We start from the raw sequence: 21,502 nt of genomic DNA on the forward strand, positions 1-21,502 counted from the left end.
TTAATTACATCGAGAGAAGATGGAAAAAAACCCAAAAAAAACTCACTTTCTGATTTTCAGCTGGATGATCTGACTCTAATCCTCTAATAATCACAGCAACGGTCCTGTGTTGCTTTACTTTTCAGTCACATGACGTTAGATCACATACAGCTGCTGAGGGGAAACTTGTTTGTTTTAAACCACTCTTCATGAATTCACAAGCCCCGTACGTGTCCTGTTTCCCGCCGTTGGGGGCGAGCACGTTGACAAACAGGCTCCAAGTGTTTCATTCCATGCAGATGCCATTTATTTCCTAGTGCAGGTCAGAGGTTGTGTGAAGTTCAAGGGTTGCCTGAGTGTGTTGATTAAACGCAGGGAGTCGGTGACTCAGCAGGTCAGCTGAAGACCCCCCCACCCCAACGATCAGCTGTCTTTAACTTGATGTTTCTTTCTCACGATGACCGATATGTCCGTCCACCTTTTAGCTATGCTCTAGTGACGTTCTACATGTCTGAATGTCGAGCTCTGTTTGCCCCCTCTGCGCTTGCCCACCTAACAAAGGCGCCTCATTTGCATGAGCCCCCCGAACAGGCATTGTTAATTGACTTAAGCCAGGATTAGTGTTAATCAGGTTTTGTGCCTGGAACCATCGACCAATCCTAACCTCATTATTTGATAGCAGCACACGTCCTGTCAGCACCCATCAAGCTGTTAATTAATAGCAGCCTGTGCACACCGGTGTCCCAGCCCAGAGCCCCCCCCCGTCCATCCACTGTTTCCTCCCCCCCCTCACCCCTCACACACCAAGGTCCCTGTTAAATCAGCAGAGGTCAACACTGAGCGGCTCACGGTGCACGCTGTGGATGCAGGAACGTGACGGCGGACCACACAGCTGTCATTAGAGAAGTTCTTTACTGTGACCCTTTGTTCAGGTGAATGTCAGGACTTGCAGGTTTGAGTCCATTTATGTGATGTCAGACATATTCAGTCACATACAAGAAACCCATAAATGTGTTTAAACCCAGCTGCGTGTCACCGGTAGTCGTCCTGTCGGATGGCGGCTGCTCCGAAGGGAAACTCGGGGTGATAAACGGACAGGGATCACGTGATGGGCTGAAGGTACCTCAGCTTGTTTCAGCTTTCCACTGCTACATGCATGCAGTGCAGTAAATAGGAGCAGCTTGAAGCGTCGCTGCCTCTCGCTTTAGTTTTTTTCCTGTCGTTGCATTTTACGCTAACGTGACAAAGAGCTGATTAGCTTATTTGGAGAAAGTTTATAAAACGGACTACCAGTACCTAAAAGCCCAGATTCCTGCCAGAGAACAGTGGTTTTGTGCTCACTGGGTGCCATTCTGCCACTTTATCCTGTTTATTTTGAAATCGGTTGTTGTCGGCTGGAGTCAGGCTTTTCTCAGCTCGACAACTTTCAGCCAATCAGCATTCAGCCAGTGTGTGGCGTCAGCTCCCTGGTCCCTCTGCAGGAGTGTAAAACAAATATGAGGTGAGAGGAAAGAGAATGAACTGATGTATAACTTAAGTCTGGGCTTGAAAATGTTCTTTTTCACTTCCTTTCCCATCTTTATTTGAACTCATCCTTTGTTTTACAGTTCTGTTTTACCTGGAATTAAATGCACTCAGCTGAAGGTGACATGCAGTGCATGTCTAAAAGTGACACTTTCAGACTGGAGGTACTGGTTCCCAACCAGATGTGTGTGTTTGAGGAGTTGCACACATGTTGGCTGATCGCACGTGTCTGCTCATCTCTCACTGCCTCTGCAGGAGACGTTCGCTGACCGTGTGACATCATTGGAGATGATCTAAGATACCTGAACCTAAGACATCCATCAGACTAAGACATTCAGACGATCTCTGCAGAGACAAATGGAGGAATTTCAAAATCCACAAATGGTTCATGTCTAGAAATAAACCCCGAACATTTGTGAGCAGTTTTAAGTAGAAATTACCAGGGGTGGGAAAATCGAATCGAGAAGTAGAAAATCTGGATTTTTTTTTTTTTTTTTTTTTCTTTTTCCCAAATAAATAAATTTAATCCATTACAAAATTTTTGGTCATTTTTATTGTCTTTATTGATCTTTTAACTTGTCTTCTTGGACGTTATAGCAGCAGCAGAATGATGGTCTGGGTTGTTTTTTCCTAATTGAAATCAAGAAAAATAACAAGCAAGAAAAAAAAAAGTTTTATACATTTTTTTGTTTTTAATCTACAAAAATTAGCAATATCAAAGAATTGTGAGAATTGCAACTTAAATTGAATCTGCAGCCAAAAAAATCGAATCAAATCGGGACAAAAGCGTATCATCACAGCCCCAGAAATCACCCTGAAAAACACTCAAAGTTGGGAACTAAGACTGTGATCTGCCGGTTCTGGCTACCTCTGCGCTCCGTCGGGATGTTTACGCGCTAATCTCAGGATACCTTGTTAATTTTCATACTTCTTGTGCGCTGAGATAACTCGTGTGTGTTTCTATACTGTATTGTGTGCACACACACACTTTGTTGCTTTGTGTTTGTGCGCTAAATGCAGACAGTCCAGCCGCCATCCAGCCGGAATAATCAGCTCTATAATTAAGAGCTGTGAGTCCGTCAACCGCCGTCATACACCCACCCCGCCGTACAGTCCCTCCCCACCTCCACCCTTCACCCCATTCTGTCTCTTTTCACTCTCACTGCCTGTCTGTCTCCATAATGGCCCAGCATTTATCTGTTTCCTCCCTGTTCCTATGCAGAACGCTCCTGACATTTACTGTGAAGCTAATGGCTGTGCTTCAGTCTTCCTAATTGTAGGCTTTAATTGCAATAATTATTTACAAGCCTAATTAAAGCTGGGAGAGTGTCAGGGAGAAGGAATCGCGACAGTGTTTGTCAGGAGTCGAGCGAAGAGCAAAGTGAAGGTGTTTTTTTCCTATAATTGGTGGAGGCTGTGTGTGTGCAGGTCTCTGCGCCGCCATGGGACGACGTTCACCGCTGTGGTGAATGTCTCGGTCTGGATTGGTCTTTCTTGTTTGACAGGTATTGATATGACGCCACCAGCTGTGCCTGTGCGAAAAGGCATGCATGTTTCACCAGGTACAAAAAGTCTTTGCTGTGTTCCTTTTAAAGGTCCGTGAGCTGCATTTGGCAGAAACTCAGGTGGTCTTTTGTGCTTGTGTGTGTGCTTGTGTGTGTGCTTGTGTGTGTGCTTGTGTGTGTGTGCGTGTGTGTGTGTGTGTGTGTGTGTGTGTGTGTGTTGGTGAGTGATGTAGCCTCGCTGACAGGGCTGCAGCATGCTCTTTGTCTGTCCTTCACAAGGCCAGTCGTCGTAAACAGGCTACAGCAGGAAAGCGTCTGGTTTTTGATGGGCTACCCATGGCAGCTCGACCCTTTCTTCTCCCCATTTGCCGGGGTTGTGCAACACTTTCCCCACCCCTCCCCACCTCTTTCTCTTCTCTTCTTCCCCTTTCTTCTCCGCTGTCAGAGAAGCGTCCGATGGGAGGACTCGGTTCCACAATGCCGTTCTCCTCTCCCCTGCGGCTCACTTTGACAAAACTGTCAGCCTGAACCCGGCTGATGGATTTAGTATTGTACAGTATGTGTGAGTGTGAATTTACATCACTGGATGTGTGTTTGATCATGTTTATATATATATATATATATATCCAGTTACTCTCTTTTAGACTTTCTGGGTGGAGGAATTACCTCTGCATGCATCATAAATCATACAGAAAGTGCCAATTACAGGTGTGTTTGCCTCACACTCTGTGCTGTGCTTACCTTTATGCAGCTTTCAGATGGGGGGTGTCAAACTCATACAGTGCAATTATATCTGAAGTGGGTCAAGCACGTGAAATAGTTGGATGATAACCTATAAATGCCTAAATCTGAACATTTCCCTTTGTTTTGGTGCAAAGGAGTAAATTATCAGTATGGTTTTGTTGAATAAATGATTCTTTCAGAAAGCATATGATGAAAAACCTGGACTTTCCTGAGGAAAATGAGTAAAGTTTCAGCCATATTTTGGTTCAGTTACAAGTTTAATTTTATCTATTTACATATTTTATATTATTTGTTGATTTATTTTAATTAACATATTTGCTCATTGATGCGTGAAATTCACAGTGGAGCCAGAATCAGAAATTATGTTCACAAAGTTACTGAGCAGACCTTTACATTTCCACATCTGCATAGTCCTGACCATCTAAACTGAAGAAAAATATAAAATGAGTTATCCTTCTGCCTTTTATATACATTTTATATTTAAACATAAAAACATGCAGCTTGAGATGGGCTCATTAGGAATTGCTGTTGTTTTTTTTTTGTGTTTTTTTTACTTAAAGTTTAAGTCTGTATCTTCTCATCATTTTCACATTTACCGGATTCCTCCCACAGCGCAGACTGGACCTTCTGGCTTTGGCTCAGCGGACCACATGTTTAACACTCTGGGGACGTCTGCATCGTCATAAAAGATAGAAAGTTACTTTTTTTCCCTCTTAATCGGGAGACTCCGGGCTTTCAGACGCTAGTTCCAGCATCACTGTAGCCCATTCATAGGTGATACAGTGTTGTGTCAGAATAGGTGTTCCAATCAGAGCCTTTGTCTTTGGCGCATGACACGTGTTTATCCAATCAGAGCCGATGACGCCTCAGGAAACGCCTCCAAACAATGTCAATCACTATGCATCGTGTCATTAGCAGTCGGATAGCTGCCTTCTGTATTTACAAGGCCGATAAATTATGAAAACAACGGCTTTTACGCACACATACCATGTGTAATTGCTCAAACTAACTTTTGCATTACTCAAGTAGTTTATTTCAACATGAACGACACGACGGCGTTGTAACAGACGTATAACTTGGTAACAGATGTGTGTGCAGCTGACAGTGATTCAGTCCCCTTCAGTACCTTTAGTCATGTTTCGAAATTATAATACTTTTTATTTCAAGCAAAGGAGCCTCATTTACATAGCAGTTTATGATATTTCAATTTAAAAAAAAAAAAAAAAAAAAAAAAACAAGGTATAGGACATTATGGGGCATTGAAAGGTGGTGTTTTTTATCATTGAAACAAAAAAAAAAAAAGTCAAGCGAGGTTTATTTCTCTAAAATACCCTTGGTCCCCAGAGGGTTAAGACCCCTGTTTTCATTGATCAACTTACTTTAACCTGTAAAAGGGGCCTGGATCTGAGTCTGTACACATGACCAAACACTCACTGTCATATCCTGAGAGGTGTGAGAACACACACACATTTCTGGCTGTGTGTGTTTGTACATATGCAGACAATATCTGTTGTACAATATTTGAGGAAAAATATTAGAGAGCAAAGTCTAGATAAGAGCAGTGATTTAAAGAGTGTGTCTGCTGGCTGCCTGCTGAAATATTCCCCTCCATGCCAGCTTGTCGATCTGAGATTTGGAGCCAGAAGTATCATGGGGGGGGGGGGGGGGGGGGGGGGTGGAGGCAGATATGACCCCAGAGTGGCGGATAGGGATCGTGGTGAATATGAACTGGAATAAACTACTGCTACCTCCATCTCAGGGCTGTTAAAAGTTCATACTGTAAGTGTAAAGTCCCCCCCGCCCCCATAAAAAAAATCACCTAGAGATAAAATGTTTATTTAATTCACATTTTTCCCAAAGCAACTGGGGAGCAGTTAATTTGAGAGCACGGAGGCAGCTGTCTGAGAATCCTGCGACGGAGGGTGGGGAGAGGAGAGAGAGACGAAGAGAGTGAGACACAAAGGCAGTTTGGGCTCATTATGTTGATTTTTTTCTTCCTCTTCTTCCCAAACAAAGACACCCCGGCACTTTCAGACGAAGATCACTCACTGTTCCCTTTCTCTCCGTCACCCCACAGAATTTCCTTACAGGCAAAAAAATGGAATAATTTCCTCCTCAGTGCAGAAGTTTTCCCCACATTTCTTTTCTTTTTCCCGTATTTTTCTCTTGGAGTCAAATTGGAATCAATCATGGGCGTTATTATAAGGTCTGATGAGGTCTTTCAGCTCCAACAGCTCCTGAGATTCTCATTAATTTAGCAGTGCTGAAGCCCAGCTGAGCAGCAATTTGTGTGTGTTTCACATGTAACATGCGCAAAACGCATGCATCTTCACAGACATGCCACACACACACACATACACACACACACACACACAGAGAGTTCAGATCAGATGAAGTATTTCTCACCACCTGAGCCTAGTTATCAATACCTCCTTCCTCATGTGTCTCTTCATCTCACCGTGCACGTTCATCACTCATACACACACGTGCAACAGCCCTGAGAGCTGTGGGGTGTATCCAAACCCTTCATTTGTATGTACATCATGTACACAGAGAGAGATGCAGAAACAAAGAGAACAAACATGCACACACACACACACACACACACACACGTCAAGGAAAAAAAAAGCAAACACACTCAGACGTGCACTGCAGAGTCCCTGTGTGGATCAGAATTCATTTCTGTCTGCTTTTCCCCTGCAAATCAATACCCCCGTTGGTCGACAGACAGCCGTAAGTGTGCCAGGGAGGCTCCGCAGCCTTCACACCCTCCCCTCAAACACACACACACACACACGCACACACACACACACACATGCACACACATGCGCTCATGCCTGTTGATGTGTGATGGCCTCTGCTGCTTCCTTATTAACTCCTCACATGCTGACTGAAGCATACACCTCATTACTGACTGCATTGACAGTCTGGAATCCCGCTGAGAGACCCTCAGACAAGTTGGACAAAGACGGAGCAGAGATGGATGGAAAGACAAAGAGGTAGAGCGATGCGACCGACGGGGAAGGTTGTCACAGAGCTGGGCGGTCCCGACAGGTGGGTTAAAGATAGGTTGGGACTGACGGACTGACAGACAAAAGGAATATAATTAAACGTGAGCAGATATGAATAAGAACGGACCTCCGCCATCGCGTCGGGCAGGAATATTTACTGGGTTGCAACAGAAGGAAGTTAATTAACAGTAACAGGTTGTGAGCTTATGCCGCTGCAAACTTGGCCGCCATCTTTTTCAGCAGCCTTTCTGCTGGTTATAGTTTCCAAATCTGTGGTTGATTTTTTATCACATAAGGGAGTGAAGTGGCTTCTTTTTTCTGTTAGCATTAATATCCAGGTTTTCATGATGTTTTATAGTGACTCGGTGGAAGAACTCTACCTTTTTCTTTTATTTAACATCAGTATTACAGAAGGCTGCTCTTAAATACAGCCTCTCATTTAAATCCTTTACTTATAGTATTTGCTGGATTCTGTTGCAAAGCGTTTGCAAAGTAACAGGATACGAAGGTGTTCATTGTTTTAGCTTAAAGCTGCGAGAAAAAGCTGCAAAAGATAAAGTTAAACCACTGAAAGAATTCTGAATCGGGACGTGGGGTCATGGTTTTGTATATCGGTGTGACATTCTCGGTTATTGTGTTTTGTTTTGTTTTTTGCCATGGTGCATTCACAAGCTCTCTCAGGCACTTTTATGTCCATCTCTTAAATGTCAGTGCGGGCCTTTAAACCAGTTGCAAGTGAGCAAGCATTGGCTGAGAGTTCAAAGTGGTCCGGCAGCTTGGATGTAATTTCCTCCTTTTAGCCTCCTGACTGAATTACAGAGCAAAGAGGCCACCTCCACCGGCAGCCTTAAAGGAGAGCGTACAGAGCGGCATGGAGGTGTGTGTGTGTGTGCTGGACCAGAGATGGGAGATAAGTGGAAAAGAGAAAAGGGTCGGAAAAAGAGCCAGGGACTTTCAGATCTTATTGTCAGTATCCATCTCAGCATCTTTTAGCTGGTATATAAAGGGGCACATGGTTTTTGGACGGGACTAGAGGCTGCAGGTGTGTAATTAACAGTACTTGACATTGTGTTTTTACTGTAAGTGAAGGCTTTTAAGTCATACATAAATAAGTTGGCATGTTCTTCTACCCTTGCAAGTCTTGTCTGCAGTGGAAACTGCAGGGAGACAAACAGGAAAAGAAGAAAAGAGTGAGGCGTGGCCGAAAATCCCATTTCTCCCCGGTGCTTGTTTTATATACAAGTTATTGAACAGCATTGTTTGGGATTCAAGGCGCCGAGCGCCTCATTGGGCAGCGGTATAGATACAAAAGCAGATTTGGAGTGTAGTAAAAACAAAACAAACACAAAACACCTTTTCGATTTAACCTCTTCCCCCCTTCGCCTTGACCAAAAAGACGATTGAAGCCATACATAATTGATACACTCCTCGCTGTATTGACTGCTTGGAATTTTCATCCTCCTCACTGGTCGATTCCCTCACTCCATTACCTCTACACTCACATTCCCTATACGCTCCCCCAAACCCCCCCTTCCACCGACTCCTCCCTCTGGTCCTTAAGCCTGCAATGTCTAAACACACACTCGCCAACACACATAAACAGAGATTAGGAGACAGTTCCATCTTCTCCTTATTGCTGGCTGCCCCAATTTGTCTTTAATCCCTGCAGCTGGCCGTCAGTCCTGAGGACACACGCTGAAATTCAATGCCGTGTTTGCACTCGTGTGTGTGTCGTGTATTTGTTCTGTATGTTGTTTGTTAGCATGCGTGGCCATGAGAAAAGGGATTTAGTGCTTTTGGAGGTCCCGCATGGCACAGAAGTGCACAAAAGTCTTCTGTCGTTCCTCCTTTCTTTAGATTTTGCCAAGAAAACAAGAAGCGGGGGGGGCGGTTATTTACAGAAACGTGTACAATTATACATGGAAATGTGCTACTTAAAGCAAAAACAGGGTTTGAGTCAATATTTGATAGAAGCGGTTTTATCCTGCAACAGTCTGAAAGCTCATGTTGAAGCTTTTGTTCGTGTCTTCAGGAAGTAGTTCTCAGCTTTTCTTCAGATGCTGGCTGCATTTGTCTCCAGATGTCTGTCCAGATGATTCCACACTGCTGCAGGAGCGCTGCTGTCCGGGACCAGGGAGGATCCAACCCTCCATCAGCGCTGTCGCCACTGATTTCAGTCCAGTTTCAGTTTCTGCCTTACCTCAGCCTTTTCTCACCTCTTAAAAATGGCTTCTTGACAGCTGTGCTTCCATGGCGACCATCTCTGACGGTGTGTTCAGACCAAACGCGTTTTGAGTGTGAAGAGCGGCAGGTTTCCATGTAAAGTCTATGTGGAGGCGCGGCATTTCCCGGATCGCGTTTTGCGCGTTTTGGGCGTTGGCTTTCCACGCGTTCCGCGCGTCAAAAGCCAGAGATGGACAAAGCTGAACTTTGGCTGCTTGACGCGGGGCGTCAACCAATCAGAGCGATCAGCTCGCAGCTCCTGGAGGATCCCTGTGGTGAACCCAGACACGGGGCTGAGATGCCATTACCCCGTGCAATATTTAGGATAACCATTCCTTACTAAAAAGCTGAATGTTACTGATTTGGCAATGTAGCAGGATATGTTGCCTAGCAACGCTTTGTTTGGGGGCGGCGGCGGCAGCGGTTCTCTGCTCTTGTTGCATTAACACTGACTATCACTGCCCTACGACAACGTCCTCTAGCTTAATTTATTAAATAAAGCCATGCCATCTCTCTACTGAATCCGCCATCATTCAGACTGACCGGAAGGAAAGCTCCGCCTCACTCCTCTCTTTTCCGCCGCATTTGCCGCTCGCTGCAGACAAGCAGCAGACGCGGCAGGACACAAAAGTGGCAGTTTAGTGACCAGCGTCGCGCGTTCAGCGTTCTGAGTGTTTTTTGAGGCGTTTGGTCTGAACACACCGTGATGATGCTCCAGTGAACAACTGAAGGTCCAGATGCGTCGCTCAGGTTCCTGTTTCTTTGCTGGATTTTTTCTTTCTTCTTAAAAGAAGCATTGCTGAATTTTGGTGATTTTCTCAGTAAAATCCCCCCCGAAAAAAGTGTAGTTCAGCTTCCGTCTTATGTCCGACTCTGAACCCTCTCTAACCAGTAAAAGTCAATCCAATGTTGGCTCTTGTCTTATGTCACGCTCTGTCCCCTTCTTTTATCGTCCTTTTGTGTTTTCTTTGATAACCCAGCCACCGTACACGTTAAAGACCCCTGCGTTGGTCGCTGGTGTGCCATAAGTGATGAAGCATCCCGGTAGATTGAGTTGTGGAGTTTCTCAGTCTCAGGACCCTGCTGTGCAACTAGGCTCCAGGAATGTGTATAATAAATGCCACTGAGCCAACAGAAGGAGTTAGAAACACATATATGTTGCACGTAGCGACATGAAGGATCGGACTGCTCGTCTGCTGGAGTGGGAGGGGAGGGGTGGGGGGGGGGGGGGGGGGGGGGGGGGGGGGGGGCGAAATGATCTGGGGACCGTTTGAAAAGATTTCAAGCAAACTTTTCTAAAGTTGTTTAAGATTTATGCTCTTGTCACGGTATCATTACATCCCGCAGAAGGCCGGTGAAATCCCTTTCAGTCGTAATTAGAGCCTACTTTTATTTCCACTTTAAATGACTTCACTTTGCCAGCAGAAACTTGAGTGGACAGAAAAGTCTTTAGAAAAGCGTCCTTGGCTTGGCTAAATGCCTCTGAAATGTCACACCAGCGCAGTTCATTGTAAAGCTGCCGGGAGAAAACACTGGACTGTATTATTACTCACTTTAAATGTTCCAGGTTAAGCTTTAACGCTTAGCGGCTGGCGAGTCTCGGAGTTCAAACTTCGGTCAGACCACGCATGCTTGACCTGGTCCTCCCCTGTTTTCCTGCCTGGCAGTTTGTCTCTTACCAGTCTGTTACTTCTGATGAGCTGCCAGGGACCCGTCCTGGCTGGGACTGGAGGCTTTGCGGGGAGGTTAAACCTTCAACGTGGGGTGGAGGTGGGGATGTTTTTCAGCCATCAGAGCAGGATGATGTGGGGATGGATGTAATCAATTTTAGCTTAATATCCACATTATCCTTGTATCTTTTGAAGGTGGGGGAGTTATCATAGCTGTGGTGTGTAGTTGCTGTGTCTACAGTGCCTCCAGCTTTTTTTGTCTTTATTTATTCCGTCTTATGGATCTACAGTGTCCTGACGTTTTCAATTGACCCAGATCTAGAGGCTCAGGCTAAATCCAATAAACAAAAGGAAATGTGTGCATGGCTGTGTGTGTGTGTGTGTGTGTGTGTGTTTGTGTGCAACTGTTTTGTCGTTTGAGTTGGTTAATAGACAAGGAGAAAAACGGGAATGGATGCAGAAAGAGACCTGGCTGTGACAGCTCCTGTTTTCACACCTCATCATTTCTGGAGTCTGCAAGATGACTGCTTGTGTGAGGCAAGCTGCATCATTTCATTTTGCATCAGCCCTTTTTTCTTTTTCGTTTTTCCTCCCCCATGCTCGGCCTCTTGAAATAGGCAAGCAATATATACTTTGAATCCCATTCCCTTTACTTCAAAGGCCGTTATTCTAAAAGCCACCCTGTATAAAAAAGGCCTGACCTTCACAAAAGGGTCCAATAACACAAAGGAGGTGTTTGTCTCGCACTGAATTCTGCTTACGTCCATGTATCCCGAATGCTGCCTGCATTAGACAATCTTGTAATAAATGTTATGCAGCAGAAAAAAAAAATCTATATCCTGCATTCCTACGCAGAACTTGTTTCTCTGAAATGTGTTGTCAGGGAGCCCTCTGACATCCGTAACAAGAGCAACATCTAAAACACGCTCTGGTAGAGCAGCTCGTTGCAGCAGAACACACACAACCTGGAAGTCTCTGGAGGATGGAGGTTGTAGCGGTTCTCTTTAGGGACGAGATGAGGAGGGTTGTGCTCGTAGTGCACGCTGTAATAATTACTTAAACACATTTGCTCCTGGAATGTGTTTCCTTCGGAGCTCTCAAAGCTGCCAGCTGTTGCGTTGTCTTTCCACAATCAACTGAAGACGTCCAAAAGATCAGCACCCGCGCACGCCCCCCCCATCTAGCAATCACAACCGTGCCCCAGTTGTCCCCTTAATCAAAATGGGAGTAATTGGTGCGAGTCTTGAGGCGTGATTATCCTTGAGCTAGCCAAAACCCTTCAACAGAACCTCTCACCTCTCCTCTCAGGGTCAGCCAGAGCGAGGATGGATATTGATGATGGTGTTGGAACAACTGACTTATTTTCAGTCCTAAAAAACCCCCAAAAATACTCCTGTAAACCAAGAGCACCAAAGTCAGAGGAGGAGGGACCTTTTGCTTTCAGATGCAGCGCCACCGTTGTGGTTTTCTCAGTGGCAGAGTGTCGTTGCTTGTGGGTGGAGGCCAACAAGCTGAGGGAGATCGCTCTGCCTCGACCCGACAGAGCGGATTTGTTTGGGTCTTAGCGGGAACAGCGGATGGATTTCCAGTTGAGGCAAAGAAGCGAAAGAGGAGGAGGAGAGAGCGAGAGCGAAACGAGAGAGATGTGGCTGTTGTCCTGAGGAACAGCCTCATTTGGATTACTAGAGCAGATTAAAGGGGAAGCGGTTCAGACGGCCTCGTGTCCGTATCAACGCAGGAAACGCCGGCTGCAGGGTCACCGTGGGAGCGGGACGCTCAGCCTGTACATTTCATTGGTTTTCATTCATTCAGCAGCAAGAATTTGCTCTGCTTTGGTGCCTTTGTGATTAGTCCTGCTGAAACACACACACACATTAAAACACACACAAACACTCGTTCATGCTCTCCCTCTTCCTCTCTGCTGGAATGGGTATTGTGTTCATGATCGATGTCTCTCATTCCAGTGACGTGGTAGCCCGGCTTACTCTCATTAAAAATGGATGGGGTCTATGGGAGCCACCAGCGTGTGTGTGTGTGTGTGTGTGTGTGTGCGTGTGTGTGTGTGTGTTTAAAAGGAGGTGTAGATGGCAGGAAGTCCCAGAGGTGCCAGCTGTTTACCATGCACCGCTCAAGGTTTTGAAGGCTGGAGGGATCCATGATGGTGGTGGGAGATGTGGGGGTGTTCCTGAGGTCAGAGCCCCGGCTGTTGCCTTGACAGCAACGTGCAAAATAGCTTTCCCTCCATTACCAGTGACGCTGGGATTTTTCTCTCCTCTGTCGCTTTCTCTTTCACTGAGTGGAAACACAGAGAGTGGTCCCATCAGATCTCAGGGCAGTGGGCTGTTTCCTCTCTGCTCCATCTTCCTTTAGAACTTTCTTTTTCTTCCCAGAATGCCCTTTTCCATCTTCCTTTCCAGCTTAGCCCCGGTGCCCCCCCCATCCATCACAGAGGTGCAGCGAGCATGGCCGGGTCTCAGTGCAGCAGGGCTGAAGAGCTGAAACGGAGCTCTGATTCATTCGGAGACACTGGAAGAGATGAAAGCCTTCCTGCTGCTTTGTAATGCACATACATTGCAATATTATCAGCGTGCATGTCGGTGGAGCGCGGCGCTTCTTCCCGACACTTCGGCTGCCGGTTGCGAGTGCAAATGCTGCTGTTAGAGCAGAAGCAGAGAAAGTTCGAGGCCCTGCCGGATCGCTTGCGAGGCCTCTTTGCCTTCCTGGAAAACACGGGAACAACAATCTGCACATCGGTTAAGGCGCTCGGCGTGTGCGCATTCAGACACACGCACACACACGCAGTGGGAGAAGGGGCTTCATTGTGCAGCCCTGCTGTGTTGAGTGACTGTAGCGTGTGCTGGGCAACAGCTGCTGTGATCGCCCACTGCCCTCCATCACCCCCCCTACACACACACACACACACACACACCCGTTCATCTCCACTACTGACCCATGCTGGTTTAAACATCAATATACTCTCAGTCACACAATATACAACTCACACACACACACATACACACACACTTTCCATCTAATTCTGAGCTTTTTCAGTGCTCATATTTTACTTACATCCCTTATCTGTGTGTGTGTGTGTGTGTGTGTGTGTGTGTGTGTGTGTGTGTGTGTGTGTGTGTGTGTGTTCAGTCAGCCTGTACTGTATCAGCTGACACTGCTCTGTCTGCCTGTCTTTAGACAGTACTCCATAAGGGACAACCAGACGGCGCCCCCCCCCCCTTGTCCACCCCCCTGACTCTGACAGCTGTCTCCACACTGTAACCCCTTCATGGCCGTGGCTCTCTGTGGAAGTTGCACTATAAAGTTTCACGCCTGTTTTTGGAGGAGGATGTGAACACTTTCTTTGGGTTAAAAAATCCAGTTGCTTTGGGATACACACACACACACACACACACACACACACACACACGCACAGAGCAAAGCCGCCGTCCCCTCGGTCAGATCTCACTCTTGGTGGGCTTGTTTGTCATCAGCTGCTGCTTCTGCTGCTGATGTGACCCCCGTCTGCAGCTCATTACAGCATGCCACCTGTTTGTCCCGAAGCGAGGCAAGACGTGCACACAAATGGAGTTTGTTGAAGTGATTGGGGGGGGGGTTAATCTAACAGGAGCGTCCACGGTGGAGCTGCCACACAGACTGTCCACTCCCCACGCTGTCAGTGGCTTCCTTTGTCCTCTGGGACCCTCGTTCTGCTGCCGCAGGGTGTGGGACCAGCCAGACAGGTGGATGCTTATTGACTTTTTCTTTTTTAACATGGGGGGGTAAAACAAAGAAAAAAACTATGGATCTGTTATGATAATGCTCACAGTTTCATGGCAGCTGATCGGGTGGGCAGCTACGGCTTTCAGAGGCCAGACACATGCTGTACGTTTCCCAGGCAGCTGATCCGTTCCGTATGTCCAGGAGACGTGTGTGTGATGGACGGCGAGCTGTTAATGTCACCCAGTGGGTGTTACGCGCAGGGTCGCAAAAACACTCAAAGGGTGTTATTTGCACTTTCATTAGGTGTTTATCTGAGCCGGAGGTTTGGACTCTGCTGTCGTCAACCAGCAAAGGCAGCTGCAACACACACACACTCACACATGCACACACAAATGTAGTTTTTTTCTGATAGTTTATGATGTAGATGTGTGTGTGTGTGTGTGTGTGTGTGTGTGTGTGTGTGTGTAGCTACTCCTCCTGGCATGCGGGCATGAGTACGGCCACCTCATGGGACACTCGAATGAAGACAGACAGACGTTTAAACACACACACTGACGTCTGGATCTGCAGAATAAACAGACTGAAGGCCGTGTGAGGGAGCAGAACCATGTCTGGCAGAAACAGACAAAGACCGATGAACACACACACACACACACACACACACACACACTGTACGTATGAAAGCCAGTGGAGGGATGAATGCAGGTTATGGAGCAGCTGAAAATAGAGCCAGATGCAGGATCACACAGCTGACTCACACTCTCAGTGTTTGGTGATGCATGCTGGAAGCTTGTTGGAACTTTTTTCTGCTAGTATGGTTGTCAGACATGGAAATGCAGAGTAGATGGAAGGACGTTGGTTCTTAATATAAATAGCTTAAGTCCAGCAGTCACGTGTGGGTTCGGTGGTGGAGGATGGAGGAGGTGTTTTCAGTCTGAGTTGCATGTTTTATTTCCCCCGATGGCTGAATGAGCGTGTTTTCACACATGGATCGGCCTCCACTGAGTCCAGACCTCAGTCCCTTCAGGATGTGGTGGACTGGATGTGCCAAGCAGAAATTCCAAATGGAAAAACAAAAAGATGAAGAAAGGATTGTTTTAAAAAAAACTACAAGCTCTTCAAACTGGAGTACGAAACTGTTTTAGATCCAACATGTAAGTGTGTGAACTTCCATGCACACTTTCTGCAAATTCGTGCAAGGAGAACGTTGGAGTTTTTACTTTCCCAAACATCAAGACAACGTTCTGCGTCTGCATAGCAGAACTACTTTAGGTGTTCCTTCATGGTTCTTTTCAGTCCAATTCCTGGTCCAGAAAGTAAAAGTCCAGTCCGGCAGTTGCTCTAACCCGTCAACAAACGAGTTGAATTTAATGAGCAGAGGTTATTTACCAGGTAAACGAGCCTGTTAGTGAAATCTTCTGTTCTAAATGTACAGGTAGATCCAGAAACATGGCAGGACTTTTACTTTCTGGACCAGGAATTGCCACCTCTGTTCATTGGCTGCTGGATAATCTCCCAATATTTTGCAGCATTTCCACAATTTCACTCCTCTGTCATCTGAACTTCTCAAACTGGCACACACTGCAGTGTCTGATGGTTTTCTAAAACTCATTAAAACATCTTGAGAGAACATTTGTCGAGCAGCATAGCGGGACACTTGAACTTGACACGAGCTCCTGACACATTTCAGCGTTTCTGCAAGCGAGTCTCTACATCTGTCACTGCTCGCCCGTGTGTAGGTGTGTTTGCTCAGGCTCTGCTGAGATGGACAGATGCCCTGGGGCGGACAGAAGCTCATTGATGACAGAGAAACAGACTTCTTCAGCCAACTGATCCCAGCTGCTCACAGCTGTTTTCATGTCGGGGAATAAAGACGACAGTTGTCTGTGCAGTTGACATCTCAGACAAAAGCAAACAGAGCCGCATTGCACATCATTCTGCACATAAACTTAACCAAAATATGTTTTTTTCTTTCTTTTTTTTACATTTTAAAGAGGTAAAAACACCTAAAAAATCATTTGATGAAAGATATAAAAACTTTTTTTCTTGCTTTTACATGTCATTAAAACCTGTTGTTGCTTGCAGGTTACCCAGGTTCCCATCGAGTCATGTGAGCAGTACGGGACCTGTGGAGAGTGTCTCAGCTCCGGGGACCCCCACTGCGGCTGGTGTGTCCTGCATAACATGTGAGTATCATTTGGTCACCATCAAACCCACTTAAAGACCGTATTCATACAAATTCTCTGTCTGCATGCAAAGCATGATGGTTACTTTTCTCAGCGATCGGCTCGGATGCAACAGTTTGTGTCAAACAAGCAGCATCTGCTTGGAAGTGGTGCAGAGCTGGTTTTGTAGCTTCGTGCAGCAGCCGTGGTGTGAAACCAGACCGAAGCAGACCAGATCTTTCTGACAACCTGTCACGCTCCGCACCGGCTCAATACTTCTTTAGCTCTGCTTTTTGTATGTTTAAGCTTTGCTGTTTCAACCCAATGAGGCTGAGTTATGAGAAAGTTTGGGGTTTTTTTTTACCTCCCACCCCTCAGAATGAGCATAGAAGCCATGAGTGACCCCTGCTGGGACTGAGCAGTTACTGCAAGACAGCTTACCTCTAGAAAGTCAAACGCTGCAGTTTTATATAAAATGTTAGAAATTAGTAATTTATTCTATCCATCAGGAAATGGAATCAACAGAACTGTAATTAGGTGGATTGCCACAGAAAAAAAAGGAGAAGATGGAGACAAAACAAGGCTAGAGAAGCTGGAAGGTGGTGTGCTCTGTCTCTATCCCCCCTCTTTGTCCCTTATGTAAACACAATCTGTCATCAGTCTGGGCTTTTCTTAGTTACGTCTTGAATTCTTCACTTCTTGCTCTTCCCTAAATGCAGACCTTCCCTCTAAAGGTATAGCTGAATATTTGTGTGTCAGAGCACCGCTGCAATTATCATTATCGTGATGGCGGCCCCAGCAAAGTGCACTTAAAGTAATTTACATCACTCCAAAGCTGGTACAGGACTAATAATTGCCTAGCGACAAGGTAATTCAGCATGCGCCTGCAGAGGAGCAGGAGGGGCCGACGAAAGCTGTGTACTCCCTGCCGTCTGCATGTCTTCACACAGGGATCATTTACCACAACACCAGCCTCTGTGCTCGGCTGTTAATCACATGCTTTTGTGAAGGTGTGGTGGGGCTGGAATAATTCAGCTTGGTAGGAATTTACTCCAGCAGCATGTAAAAGGCTTCCATAGAGCTGGTGTTCGGTGTGTGAACGCCTTCTCCAGTATGTAAATGTGGGGCTCGCGATTAAATGTGCGCGTGCATGTGGGGCCGAAGTTAGTGTACATGCACAAACACTTGCAGGGACTGTACCATCGGGACACAGGGTCAGCACCCCGGTTTACATTAGATCTGCCATCTGTTCGCTCAGTGCCAGGGACCTTATGTGCCACCTGCCTCTGGTCCTTCCAGCCCCCCCCCCCCCCACCACTTCCCTTTTTTCAATCTTGACCCTGGCAGGACACTTGTCAGCTCCGACTGAGGAAGAAGAAAGTTAGAGGAGGAATTGGAGCGTTGGTGGGTCTGCAGATAGTTCTGCCTACATATATCTGGGACAAAAATCCTCCCTGTAACAGCTGAGCTCTCATTTCTGATGTGTGTTTTCAACTCGCACATTCTAAACAATCGGGAACGCTGGAATAAATTAACATGTTGGGAAAAAGAGTTATTTCCTGAATCCACCTTTACATGCTGCCTCGGTCAGAACAAGCAGAAACATCGTATTTGGAGATCGAGCAGCAGAAAAAGAAATCTCGCTTGTGAAAAACAAAACAAGTAGAAAAAAAAGACATCATCTTGTGTGCGATAAATCCTGTGTTCTCTGAAAAGAGACGTCAGATTTCAGTAAACTACAGGGTTTAAGATACACGCAGATACACTGATCCGAACTTCGTCCAACTAAGCTCTGCTGCCCCCTTCAGGCACACACTGCGTAACCTGGACACAGCTGGAAGTAAAAGCAGACTTACATGTGTGAAGTGACAAATTAACCACAGTATAATCCCCACCAGAGAGAAACCACACAAGCTCCACACAGACAAACCACCTTTCAACCCCCCAAGCCAAGGCTGGAACCAGCAACCGTCCTGGTGTGAGGCTGCAGTCCCAACCACTATGCACCGCGCTGCCCGTCACCATGCCAACCGTAGCATCTTCTTCTGTTCAGACACTGATATGTTCAAGTCTCTCCTTTACGCTGTTGCTGTTTTGGTCTATAAATGCTTTAAAGCTCACCAGGAAGTCCACAGTGCTGCACAGTGGCGTAGTGGTTAGCACTGTGGAGAAGGTCGCTGAGGGGGGACACAACGATGGCCCTTTTTTGTGGAGTTTGCATGTTCTCAAGTGTATGCGTGGGTTCTCTCTGGGTACTCCGGCTTCCCACCGTCCAAACACATGTATGTTAGGTTAACTGGTTTCTCTGAATTGTCCCTAGGAGTGTGTGTGTGTGTGTGTGTGTGTGTGTGTGTGTGTGTGTGTGTGTGTGTGTGTGTGTGTGTGTGTGTGTGTGTGTGTGTGTGTGTGTGTGTGTGTGAATGGTTGTTTGTGTCCCTGTGATGGACTGGAGATCTGTCCAGGGTGTACCTTTCCTCTTGCTCAATGATTGCTGGGATAGACTCCAGCTTCCCCCCGACCCTCAGTTGAACAAAGCGGTTCATAAAATGAATGAATGAATGAATGAATGAATGAATGAATCAAAGGATGTCAACAAATCATTCCTGAACATGAAAAGCAGTAAAGTGCAGCCTCAACTGAATAAAAATGTTTGACATTTTGCTTTGTTAGTGTTTATTTGCAGACAATGAAGCCAAGATGCAGGCGTCTGGAAAGCAACAACAAACCACATTCAATCAAATGCGCATGATTAATGAATCTTCAGCAGATGTGAAGCAGCTCTATGAATCAGAGGTTTTGGCCATTTGCTGCTCTGGAGCTTTCAGGTGGGTTTGAGGAGGAAAGACATCAGAAATTAAATGAGGAAAGCAGTTGCTGCTTACAGTCAGTCAGGGAAGCGCGTCCGTGGTTATCATAGTCTAACTGATCAGAGACGGGTTGTCTGGGAGGGTTGCCAAGGGAACGCCTCTTCTGTCTGACAGGACCACGTAGCTCCGGTTCGCAAAGTTGCATCTTAAACGATCACAATACCATTCAGACAAACTGACCCAAAGCGGACATGTTTGGTAGTAATGCAGAATATACATGTGACGAAAACAAACGACTCTTAGCAACAATAAAGCACGGTGGTGGAGGGCTGATGGTTTGGGCTTCCTTTGCAGACCTGGACACCTTGCAGTCAATCAGATGACCATGAATCCAAAGTGGTTTTGGATTCATATGTGAGACCACCTTTCAGGAAATCCAGACCTGGATCCAGACCAGGAGCTGTGGATCAATGGATGCCAACAAACCTGATGAACGGAGGCAACAAGAGGCTGAAATTCCTCCACGGCAGCATGAGACACGCTCCTTCAAGCTTTTCCATCTCACACTGCATTTAATCTTTCACACACTGCTTTAGGCTTGACTCATTTTAAATTAATAATGGAACAATGTAATATGTCATAAATATTTATGCGTTTGAGCTTTTATTAAGCTACGAACAACATCTACCTCTAATATTAGAAAGTTCCAAACTAAATCCCTATCGAGGACCCAGAGGCAGCAAACAGATTCCACTTTTGCAGCCAAAAGCTCTTTAACTTGAGCGTTACCATATTCCTTTACTGGGTCATCTCAGCATCTTGGCAGACGCAGGTCTCGGTTTGGAAGCTTTTCCGTATTTCGACCAGAAGTTTGCAGAACTGATGCGTCATCCTGCGCACATCATGCAGGATCACCTATAAATACCTCATCGTCTTACTGTTCATACTGGAAGATCAGCACGGAACTGCAGCCCAACATAAACAACTTTTTGAACAAAATTCAGACCTGAGCTTAGTTAATCAGCTGACTCCAGCATCGTTCATGGTGTTCATTAATACTTTAACGTTGCTGACATTATAGGTAATAACAAGCCCAGCGTCACAAAGTAATGAGTTGACTCAGACTAAACTACTTTGCTGTGCTGCGGGAACGCCCTTTCCTGCGTTACCCGAGTGTGTGTTTGAGTAGTGCGCTGCCCGTGTGTTTGTCCTTGCCTGAGTGCGTTTCCATAGAAATTGATTTGAGTGAGGCGACTGCTCGTGTGAGGGAAGCTAGAGATGAGGATGGAGATGAGGGGGAAGCATGGTTAAGTAGTTTGTAAGACAACCTGCGAGTCAAGCTGAATGAAAAATGTTATTTATTCGTTGTATTTTGCTTCATTTTGTTTTCCGATCCAAAACTAACGTCCCAACTCGCTTTGTGACGATTCCTCTTCGTTCCTCTGCTGGTAGTTTTGGTTTTTACGACGACATCTTGCACAATATTACGCAAGCAGTCCTGCTTGTTAATGAGAGGTGAGAAATGTCGTGAATGAGAGTGTGAAATCATTCTAATCAGCTTTAAGAGAAGGTAATAATGTAGCATATAGCTAAGAATAGGACGTCTCTGCTGGGAGGAGAAAAGCAGCTGCATCCTCCTCGTGAAGAGCTCCCCACATCCCACTCACCCAAAATGCTATTTCATGTGAGCCGCTGTGCCATCCACAGCTGTGATCACTACCCCGTCCTTCAACCTCTCGCTTCTTCCTCCTTCCCTGCTTTCCATTATCCAGACCCGGAGCCATTGTTGATTTTCTGAAATGATCTTCCCTCCTGTTTCCCAATTTTGCGGCTTCCTCAGAAGCCCTCTCGGCGACGCCTGCATCTGAGCTACTCCACTCATCTCATCACCCTCTCGGCTCAGCGTGGCTCACCGTTTCCCCGTCTCCAATTTAGGCTTCCTCCCCTCTGGAGTCTTCCTCACTTCCAGAGACGGCTGGCTTGCCACACATTAACACCCACTGCTTTGATCACCTTCCTCCTTTCTGCAGCTGCCATCCACAATATCCACCCTCCGTTATTCCCCTCCAAACCTCATGTCCCTTAGCTCTTTTTCTTTATGTTTGCTTGTGTGTGTGTGTGTGTGTGTGTGTGTGTGTGTGTGTGTGTGTGTGTGTT

The 21,502-nt window shown here is 46.2% G+C and overlaps 1 protein-coding gene across 1 annotated transcript in view; it reads left to right on the top strand.

Moving 5' to 3' along the window:
* Nucleotides 1-21,502, top strand: part of plxna2 (plexin A2) — a gene marked incomplete at both ends in the record, with an annotated part of 193,455 nt that overhangs the window by 72,062 nt on the left and 99,891 nt on the right. Inside the window, one exon of the mRNA XM_079239812.1 lies at nt 16,459-16,559. Coding sequence (XP_079095938.1) covers nt 16,459-16,559 — 101 coding nt within the window. The remainder of the gene's footprint in view (nt 1-16,458; nt 16,560-21,502) is intronic.

Source organism: Telmatherina bonti, assembly GCF_933228915.1.
Source record: "Telmatherina bonti genome assembly, chromosome: 4".
In the NCBI taxonomy this organism is placed as follows: domain Eukaryota; kingdom Metazoa; phylum Chordata; class Actinopteri; order Atheriniformes; family Telmatherinidae; genus Telmatherina; species Telmatherina bonti.